This window comes from Acanthisitta chloris, unplaced genomic scaffold, assembly GCF_000695815.1.
Source record: "Acanthisitta chloris isolate BGI_N310 unplaced genomic scaffold, ASM69581v1 scaffold10666, whole genome shotgun sequence".
NCBI lineage: Eukaryota > Metazoa > Chordata > Aves > Passeriformes > Acanthisittidae > Acanthisitta > Acanthisitta chloris.
Genome location: NW_008677650.1, coordinates 3,195 through 13,718, shown reverse-complemented (window position 1 = coordinate 13,718; position 10,524 = coordinate 3,195). Strand labels below are relative to the sequence as shown.

At 43.0% G+C, this 10,524-nt stretch overlaps 1 protein-coding gene across 1 annotated transcript in view; it reads left to right on the top strand.

The window, feature by feature from the left end:
• Positions 1-876: 876 nt before the first annotated feature.
• CDC16 (cell division cycle 16) overlaps positions 877-10,524 on the top strand; it is a gene marked incomplete at both ends in the record, with an annotated part of 12,100 nt that continues 2,452 nt past the window's right edge. Inside the window, 10 exons of the mRNA XM_009076600.1 lie at positions 877-931; positions 2,074-2,171; positions 2,697-2,735; positions 3,740-3,880; positions 5,080-5,239; positions 6,187-6,281; positions 6,899-7,032; positions 8,832-8,911; positions 9,655-9,704; positions 10,148-10,221. Coding sequence (XP_009074848.1) covers positions 877-931; positions 2,074-2,171; positions 2,697-2,735; positions 3,740-3,880; positions 5,080-5,239; positions 6,187-6,281; positions 6,899-7,032; positions 8,832-8,911; positions 9,655-9,704; positions 10,148-10,221 — 926 coding nt within the window. The remainder of the gene's footprint in view (positions 932-2,073; positions 2,172-2,696; positions 2,736-3,739; positions 3,881-5,079; positions 5,240-6,186; positions 6,282-6,898; positions 7,033-8,831; positions 8,912-9,654; positions 9,705-10,147; positions 10,222-10,524) is intronic.

Below are 10,524 nucleotides of genomic sequence, written 5' to 3'. Positions count from 1 at the left end.
TGGAGAGAGGTGGGGGATGTGTGTCCTGCCATGGCTGCAGGGAGAGGACTAGAGGGAATGGCCTTGAGCTGAGCCAGGGCAGAGTCAGATTGGATTGCTCAGGGAGGTGGTGGAACTGCTGGAACCCCTAAACCAGATCCTCCAGTGCCAGATCCAGATGCCTCTTCAACACTTCCAGGGATGGTGACTCCACCACCTCCCTGGGCAATATCCCAGTGCCTCAACACCCTCCCAGGGAAAACATTTCTCCTCACATCCAATCTGACTCTGCCCTGGCTCAGCTCAAGGCCATTCCCTCTAGTCCTCTCCCTGCAGCCATGGCAGGACACACATCCCCCACCTCTCGCCAACCCTGGCAGGGAGTTGCAGAGAGCCATGAGGTCACTCCTGAGCCACTTCTGAGGTTAAAGCATCTTGACTGGGGAATGAAAATGTCCTGACCAGAGATGGTGCTGCTGAGGTTACCTGAAGTAACTTATGTGTCCTTTTTTATATATAATACTCATTTTCTTCTAAAATGTAGCATTTGTTTCAGCTGCAGGGGGGATTCTTGGTACTTTTTCAGTAATAGCCAATAACCTAATGACCTGTTGCCATAGTTGCATAGCACATACCTTTTGGTCAGAGATACCTCTGTTTTACTGAAAAGCAACAAATACCCTCAGTTCAAACTATTGTTTGATATCCCTTGTAAGTTTACAGTCCTGACCTTTTAAAACTGTATTTTTAGCTTGGAAAGCTCTGAAATGTGGATTGCCACACATTAGAGGCTACATGCATTGGATGTGAAGTGTGAATGATGCACAGTATAGTTCAAAATTATCCAGGAGAGCTAACCCCAAAGGAATACTAATTATTTCTGCCTTGCTTTTACAGCAGCAGTATCAAAGTGCCCTGTTTTGGGCCGACAAAGTAGCTTCACTCTCTCATGGTAAGTGGTTGCTTTTCACTTTGGTTTTTGTTACCTTCTTTCTGATAGTGTTCTGTTTTGATGGGGTTTTAGTGCTGCTTGGCTAAATATTGAAGTTTTGAGTTTGGTGTAAGTGGGTTTTTTTGTTATCTTTCAACACTGTTGTCCCAAATGGAGCAGAGCTCATCTTCCCTCCCTTTTGAACTTTGTGTTTGGCCACACCCTGAGGCTTGCCTACCTTAAGAAACAAAAAGAAAAGAAAGCAGGAGCTAGAAGAGACAGTGGTGGTTTTCTGCAAGACTCACTGTTGCCCTGGGTGACAAGGAGAATGCTGATTTGCAGGGGGAGCTGATCCCTTGTGTCTGCCTACAGACATAGCCCAGTTACACTTCTACAATGATTCTGTGGGCTTGACCCCACAAAAGCTTGGTTGCCAATGAAGTGGAATCATAGAACCATCAAGGTTGGGGGAGACCTGTAAGATCATCGAGTCAAACCATTAACCTGCCACTGCTGGAACCCCTAAACCCTAAACCAGATCCTCCAGTGTCAGATCCAGATGTCTCTTCAACACCTCCAGAGATGGTGACTCCACCACCTCCCTGGGCAATATCCCAGTGCCTCAACACCCTCACAGGGAAAACATTTCTCCTCACATCCTATCACTTTCCCCTGTCTCAGGGTATGACCATTCCCTCTAATGCTCCTAGTAGGAGGGTATTAAGCTGTGCTTCTGCAGTCATAACTTCAAGCTGCAGAAGTCTAGTTCTTTCACTGTTGTCAGGTTCCACTGATCTTCTTTTGAGAGAGACAGCACTGGGTTGTTCTTTCTGTCCTCAGTCCAAGGGCAGAGCAACCTGCACCTGCTGCTTGTTAGATCTGTATCATTCTCATCTCCTTCTCATGACACCTCTAGTATGACATCCTTTGTATTTACTGCCCACTGCACTATCTAATGTCTTTGAAGTTAAAATCTGCTCTCTCACTGATAGGTATTAGAACTTGTTTTTATATGTATATATATAAACACAACCTTGAAACCTAATAGGATGCTAGAATAGGGGAAAAATACTTCTCTAGTGAAGCAAAAGTGAATATTCTGTATTAAAGTGTTCAAAGATCGATTACAAATTAATGGTTTATAATGTGCTCTTTCATTTTAGAGGACCCACAAGATATCTACTGGTTGGCCCAATGTCTTTACCTGACAGCTCAGTATCACAGGGCAGCACATGCCCTTCGGTCCCGTAAGTTGGATAAGGTGAGTCCTTTTGGTCAAAGACTTCCTGCTGTTATTCCACTTTTTAACCTCTGCTGCTAACCACAGTAAGTTCTTTACTATCAGAGGATAAGGTTTGTGGGATAAGTAATTAAAAACCTTGCATGATGTAGCTTATATGGCTCTGTGTTCACTGATCAGATTGCAAGTGTTGTCCCCAGGTAGGGTCACAGACAAGAGAAGGGATCCAAGGATGTAACTACAGAGGTACTGGAAGGTGGAGTTTCACTCCAGATGTTTAGAATCATAGAATCAACTAGGTTGGAAGAGACCTCAAAGATCAATTGTCCTCCCACTCTGACAATGAGTGGTGAAGGCAGGAGTGAAGCAACTGTCCTTTGAGAGTTTAGAAGGAGGGAAAGTAGTACAGAGTGAGTCATGTTGGTCAGGTGGAGAAAGGGGTGCAAAAGTCATACCACTGCAAAAGCAGGGAGCAAAGTGGAGTCTGGCAGTGTAAGCAAACATGCTCTCCCTTCATAACTCATGTGTGTGAACCCTCTCTTTCAGTTGTACGAAGCCTGTCGCTACCTTGCAGCTAGATGTCATGTGAGTACACTTTAACCTCTGCTGGAAATGAATCAGACTAAATAAAAGGCACATCTTGGGAAGATTAGCTACCTGACAGGCAGTGTAGATGTTTATGTTCATTGGAATCACAGGTTAGTGACAGCTGATTTCATGCTTTTAACTTTCAGTGTGCTCACTGGAGCGTCCAGTACTACTGCTGTGTAGTAGTACCAGCTGAACTCTTTCTCCAGGAAACACTCCTCTAATACTTTCTGGGGAAGAGTTGAACCATTTTGTGGTTCATGTTTTCCTGTTTACACTTGTAATTGGTTGGTTGTAATCTGACCAGAGGAGATGTCATTTATGGTTCTAAAACTACAGTTAGCAACTTTATACTTCTATATAAAATGTGATGCATCAATAGTAAAATTCAGTGCCTTCACAGAGACAACGGAATCAATTAGGAGCTTAAATGCAGCAATTTGACGTAATGTGCTGCATATAGAATAAGATTATGGTATGATATTAAAACCTGTATTGACTATTTTTAGAGGCATATCTGTTTCTGTGATTGCATAATGCTGAATAACAGCTTTTTTGGAGGTGTCAGTCTTAGAAGGTTTTGCATGTGATAGAAGACAATAAAACAGTTCATTGCAGTTATAAAATGACAGGTGGCCATATAAGGATATGCATATAACTTGCTGATAAACACTGGTTGTTATAGTTTGTGCCTTTGAAACATGGAATCATGGACTCATAGAATTTTAGGGGTTGGGATGGACCTTACAGATCATCTAGTCCCAACCCCCGGCCCTGGGCAGGGACACCTCCCACCACACCAGGTTGCTCAAGGCTCATCCAACCTGGCTGTGAACACTGCCAGGGTTGGGGCAGCCACAGCCTCCCTGGGCAACCTGTGCCAGTGTCTCACCACTCTCACAGGACAAAACTGTTTCCTAATAGATGGAGCTTTGTGTACAGATGTTTCCAGATGCTTGCAAACCCAGCCTTGTTTTTTCCCCCTGTACATGTGTGATTAGTATGCTGCAAAAGAGCATCAACAGGCCCTGGATATTCTTGATATGGAAGAGCCAATCAACAGACGACTTTTTGAGAAGTTCATGAAGGATGAAAGTGGGTTGAAAGAGCCTTCCACAGACTGGGAGATGTCACACTCCTCTGTAAGTGACATTGTTTAAACAAGTATCTTTAAAACAGAAAGCAATGTGTGCGATGTCACAAAGTGATTTTACAGCTGAATGATTCTGAAACTGCCTGGAAGCTTCCTTTTTCAGATAACATGGTTTTCAAAAATGATGAGTTATTTTACTTTCAGTCAGAAGTCAAGTGTTAGTGCTTGCCTGTATAAAAATAGCTTGGTTTGCAAAAATGAAGAGTGCTTTTCACAGAATTCCTGAATCCATTAGGTTGGGAGGGACCACAATGGGTCATCTGGGCCCACCTCCCTACTCCAGCAGGGCCACCCTAGAGCACATGGCTTAGGATTGTGTCCAGATGGGTCTGGAATATCTCCAGTGAGGGAGAATCCACGACCTCTCTGGGCAATCTGTTCAGTGCTCAGTGACTGCACAAGAAAGAAGTTCTTGCTCATGTTCTGGTGGAACTTCCTGGGCATCAGTTTTTGCTGACATCAGTGGTCATAATGGTCTTTCACTACTTTCATTTCTGAACCATGTCTGTTTTGGATTGAGAAGAAGGATATATTTTTCTGCTCAGACTAGTGAGTCTATTGATTTGGCCCTTCTCATCTCTACTGTTGTCATGGAGTTTAGGGGTTGGAATGGACCTTACAGATCATCCAGCCCCAACCCCCTGCCCTGGGCAGGGACACCTCCTCACTAGATCAGGTTGCTCAAGGCTTCACCCAGCCTGGCTGTGAACACTGCCAGGGTTGGGGCAGCCACAGCCTCCCTGGGCAGCCTGTGCCAGTGTCTCACCACCCTTTCAGAGGGTGCAAGTCATTCTTGTCTTGCCTGGATTATGTGGGTTAATGGTGAACAAAGAAGTGAATTGCCTTTGGAAGAGAAATTTCTCTGTGTTGAGTGTGAAGAGAGTTCAGCATAATTAGCTGACAGCTCAGTATCAGAGAGCTGGATGCCAGAAGTGGAGAAGATAAACTCTGTCTTCATGCTGCTCATTGCAAGTGTGTGTGTTTGGCAGTAGATAACCTGGCAGAGCATTCATTTGAATTTTTTTTTGAGGTAGTAGAGAATTATTTAGTTAAAGTCAGCACTAGAAAATCAGGTTCTGCCAGACATGACATGCTTTTGACTTCCCAGGGATCCCATTTGATTTGTGCTCAAAACCAAATTGCAGACATTGATCCAGTCTTTAACCTCCAGTCCTGCTTTTCCAGCAGATCAAGAGCTCAATCTGCCTTTTGAGAGGGAAGATCTATGATGCTTTGGACAATAGAACCCTGGCAACTTACAGCTACAAAGAGGCCTTGAAGCTTGATGTTTACTGCTTTGAAGCATTTGATCTTCTGACATCCCACCATATGCTGACAGCACAAGAAGGTCTGAGAAGTGTTTCTCTAGCACAAGTAAAACTTGCCTGCTTCCTCGATGTGTGTTTGCCTGGATAAATGTTAGAGCAATGCAAGTAGCAGACTGCAAAGTGGGAAGAATAGTAAAATGTATAAAATGAGGGAAAATTCTAATCTGCCCAAATTCGCCTTGGAACTTTTATTTTTCAGTCTTGCAGTGCTAAGAGTTGAAGGAAACAAAGGAACTCAGCTGAACCTCTGTTAGCTCTGGAAGCTCCCGTCCTCTTTGCCCAGCCTAAACAATGTTTTTCCCTGTGTTCTTAACTTCACAGGCTTTGGATCCATGGAACCCTCCTGGGGGTTGCTTAGCTGTAGACACTGTTATATACAGGACATGGGTTAGCCTCCTGGGGGTTGCTTAGCTGTAGACATTGCTATATACAGGACATGGGTTAATAGAGAATTCTGAGGGATAAAATCTGACAGGTAGAGGAATTGAAAACAGTAGTGTGTTATCTCGTAGAACCATCAAGGTTGGAGGAGACCTCTAAGGTCATCGAGTCTAACCATTAACCTGTCACTGCTGGAACCCCTAAACCCTAAACCAGATCCTCCAGTGTCAGACCCAGATGTCTCTTCAACACCTCCAGGGATGGTGACTCCACCACCTCCCTGGGCAATATCCCAGTGCCTCAACACCCTCACAGGGAAAACATTTCTCCTCACATCTGATCTGAATCTTTAATAAATTTGATTTAGAAGTGTTGAAGGAACACATGAAGAATTCAATCCTCCATGCCCATAATCAGTAGTATTAGCTGTTTCAGTGTGTCTCTGCTATCCTGTGTATCTGTGTCTGTTACCTTCCTGGTACTTGGGATGAGCATCAGGAAGTTCTTTGCATCTCTCAACTGCTGAAAACGTTGAGTCTTGCTGTTTCTTCTGAAATGTGACCAATTTTCTTTTTCATCCATATAGAAAAAGAACTTCTTGAATCTCTACCTCTTAGTAGACAATGTACAGAAGAAGAGCAAGAATTGCTTCACTTTTTATTCGAGAATAAATTGAAAAAGGTAAATCCTCTCCCATAGTGACTGAAAAGCTAAAAGGAGAATCGATTGAAAGTCTTGACTTGGGTTGTAAATAACTTAGGGCTTTCTAATTTTGGCTGGTTTAAACCTTTTGCTGCAGTAGATGTCACTTTATGGAGTAGTATAAGTTTCCTGTGAACTTCTTTTCTGCTGTGGTGACAAATCGAAATTCTGACTGATGTTTTTCAAACTTTCTTTCTTGAGAAATTTCTAGGTGGGGATAAAGAACATTAATAATGGAGGCAAAATAGCAGTTACCTGAAAATATAGGTTATAGCAACATCATTCCAGACTATTTTTTCCAAAGATAATGTGAGAGAAATAAAAACCAACTATATATTGCTCAGCATTAATGTCTACACCCTGCACTTAAGATACTGACCCTGACAGCATCTTTCATGTTCTGAATGAGCTTTTAAATACATGATAAAGAAACCTTTTACCAACACATGTTTTATGGACTTTCAGTTTAAAAATGTTAAAAAAAATTAGACCTTTAATGCTTCTTAAACATTCTTTTGGCACTAAAACATCAGTCCTTACACCATCTGATTCTTCATTAGTGTTTTGTTTCACATGTTGTTTCTGTTGTCTTTCAGTACAATAAACCCAGTGAAACGCTGATTCCTGAGTCAGTAGATGGTCTTCAGGAGAACCTGGATGTGGTGGTATCCTTAGCTGAAAGGCATTATTACAACTGTGATTTCAAAATGTGTTACAAGCTAACCTCAGTGTAAGTGTACGGAGCAGCTTGAAGGTGTTTTTCTCTTGTGGTGAAGTATGTGAATTATGCATTGCTTGCAGCAAATATTATTGTTCACTGGATTGACATATTGGTACAAAGTTTCGGGTATTTAAAGTGTGTAGTTTGTGCCTGGAAAGAAGCATTATTTTTATAAGATGTAGCAGAAGTATCCATAGCAAAACTGTATTTAATCAGCACTGTGCAGCACTTCCCTTCATCCATCCTCTTCCTTGCTCCGGTACCTTCAGGATTGGGTGCTCCTTACAGACTTCTTGTTTGGCCTTCAGAACCAACAGGTTTGCATCAGTGGGTTAGTTAGGAAATACGATTTCTCTGGCTGATTAACAGAATCTCAGAATCAGTGAGGTTGGAAAGGACCACAGTGGGTCATCTGGTCCAACCTCTCTACTCCAGCAGGGCCATCCCAGAGCACATGGCTCAGGATTGTGTCCAGATGGTTCTGGAATATCTCCAGTGAGGGAGAATCCATGACCTCTCTGGGCAATCTGGTCAGTGCTCAGTGACTGCACAGCAAAGAAGTTCTTCCTTGTGTTCAGATGGAACTTCCTGGGTATTAGTTTTTGCTGTTTCCTCTTTTTCCCTTGGTTTCCTCCACTGAGGAGAGTCTGATCATCCTCTTGGCACTTCCCATTCATGGACTTGAATCCATTAATGAGGTCCCTTTCATTCATCTCTTCTGGAGACTGAACAGCCCCAACTCCCTCAGCCTTTCCTCATCACTGAGGTGCTCCAGTCCCTTCAGCATCTTCTTTGCCCTCCCCTGGACCTGCTCCAGGAGCTCCATGTCCCTCTGGTCCTGAGGAGCCCAGAACTGGACACAATCCTCCAGGTGTGGCCTCACGAGGACTAAGGAGAGAGGCAGGACCTGCATTTGCCCTTGTTGAATCTCAGCTGATTCTGCTCTGTCCCTCTCTCCAACCTCTCAACGTCCCTCTGAGGGGCAGCACAGCCCTCTGAGCTATCACCACTCCTCCCAGTTTGGTATCATCAGCAAATTTGCTGGGAAGGCAACTCTGTCTCCTCGTCCAAGTCACTGATGAATAAGTTGAACAATACTAGGCCCAGCACAGAACCCTGGGGGACACCACCAGTGACAGCCTCCACCTAGACTCTTCCACTGGTCCCATCTCTCTGGGATCTGCCTCTCAGCCACTTCTCAATCCACCTCACTGTCCACTCATCCAATCCCTCAGACATAACCTCAATTGTTGCATACCTGGGTATACCCTGCTGCTCAGTTATCCATGGACACCACCATGGATTGCTTCTCAGGCACTGTAAATCTGAACACATGGTTGGATTTGTGAATGCCACAGGAAACAGACCTTTCAAACTGAGCTAGACAAGATTCTTAAGGCATTCCAGACACACCACTGCCTAGTGCTGGGCTCAGGAAGCTGAGGACTGTTGCTTGAAAGATGCTGTCAGATATATGGAAAAGATGAACAGATGTGTTGCTTGCTGTTTGCTGGTTAAATTTGAAGTGACCTGCAAACAAATGTGCATTGTATTCTGATTTCCTAATTGTATGTTCAGCTTGACAGAATTTTCTGTTAGCCTCTTTTGCTAGGCTAAATTAATTGCTATTTTTCCAGCCTGAAGATGGTTTTATTATGCTCTTAATTGTTACCTTCTCATCACAAATAGTTTTCTAGTGCCTAAAGTGGTAATTAACCACAGCATTACACACCGTAAAAGCAGCTTGCTTATGACACATTAAATTTTTGCCATGTGCCTTGCAGATCTTTGTGTTATTATTTTTTCAGAGTGATGGAAAAAGATCCCTTCCATGCAAACTGTTTACCTGTACATATAGGGACACTTGTGGAGCTGAATAAAGCAAATGGTAAGCAACAAAACCTTTCGTATGAGTCAATAGAAGTTGTAAAGCCTCAGTTTTGAGAAGCAATTAAAGATGCCAAGAAACCTACTTATATAGCATTTGGAAGATTACATACATTTATCCTCTTCCCTGCAGTGGTAACTGGCCAAGAAGGGAATTTGAGAACTGACAGCAGGATTGAGTGTTGGGAGGGAGGTCTTTATTGGTACCTGATCAAAGTGTCACGACCTTTAAAGATCAGAAGTTATTCCAATAACTACAATGCTTATTTTGATTAGAAAAGTAATCACTTGGAATCATTGCAAGTGATGGAATCACTTGGAATCATTGCAAATTGTTAATGCCCAGGACTCTCCTTTGCAATGGATCTAGCCAGTATGTTGTGCCCTTTAGGTGCAGGAGGTTCAGTAGTGTTTTACCTTGACAAGGTGCATCCTACAGGCATTTGTTTTATTCTGTGTTAATGACCTAAGTTGTTGCAGAATCCTCAAGGGGTGGGAGGTGTAGCTGTTTATCTGTGTGCTGTGAAGACTTAGGGGTTGTTTTGGTAGAGTTTCTTGTGGTTAATTGCAAAACTGAGTCTGTTTTGAGGTAGTTCAAAGCGTTACCTAAACACTTTGTGCTGACTTGTGCATGCATAATGTTAGATGTTCTGGATATTTTGTATGGAAAGTTAAAGGACTTGAAGCATCTTAATGTTTTTAGCATGTTTTAATTTTCTTTTCTTGTTTCTTCCTGCTGTACAGAGCTTTTCTATCTCTCTCACAAACTGGTGGACTTGTACCCAAATAATCCTGTAAGTTGTTCTAAGCCTTCATTGCCAAGTGAAAGCACATAAAAGTTGATCACAGTGAAAATTGCTTTCCTTTGACTTGATCTTGTTGCAGCTTGTACCCATTGCTTTCCACCCTGTGACTGCATCCCTGGGAAGAGTTGGCTCTGTCTTACATATTCCCTGCCATTAGCTAATTGAAGACAACAATAAGCTTAGCTCTCTCTTCATGAGGCTGAATGAACCCCAGTTAGACATGCCCAGGCCAGCAATCCTAGCTTGTCTGTAATATGAGATATTCTGAGGCTCTGACTGTCATTTCAGTGAAAGTGTTCTTAACATCCCCTAATGATAATCTGTTCTCTCTTTGGATGCTTCAGGAAAATGAATATGACACATCATATTCGGATGCTTCAGGAAAATGAATATGACACGTGATCATATTATGTTCTGATTTGAATGTCTAGGTGTCATGGTTTGCAGTAGGATGCTACTATCTCATGGTTGGCCACAAAAATGAGCATGCTAGAAGATATCTCAGGTAAATGTTTTGGTTTGTTTTCTTTAGGGAATTTTGGATGGACTCTTCGATGGGGGAAAAAAATGTCTGGATTTCTAAGAGTTGTGAATGGAGCCAAATCCAATTGGGGCTGTCACTAATGATGTTCCCCAGGGCTCAGTGTTGGGGCAGGTCCTGTTTAACAGTTCTACTAATGATCTGAATGAGGGGATTGAGAGCAATCTCAGGGAATTTGTAGAAGACACTCACTTGGGTGGGAGTGTGGATCTGCCTGAGGATAGGAAAGCTCTACAGAGAGACCTGGACCCACTGGATCAGTGGCTT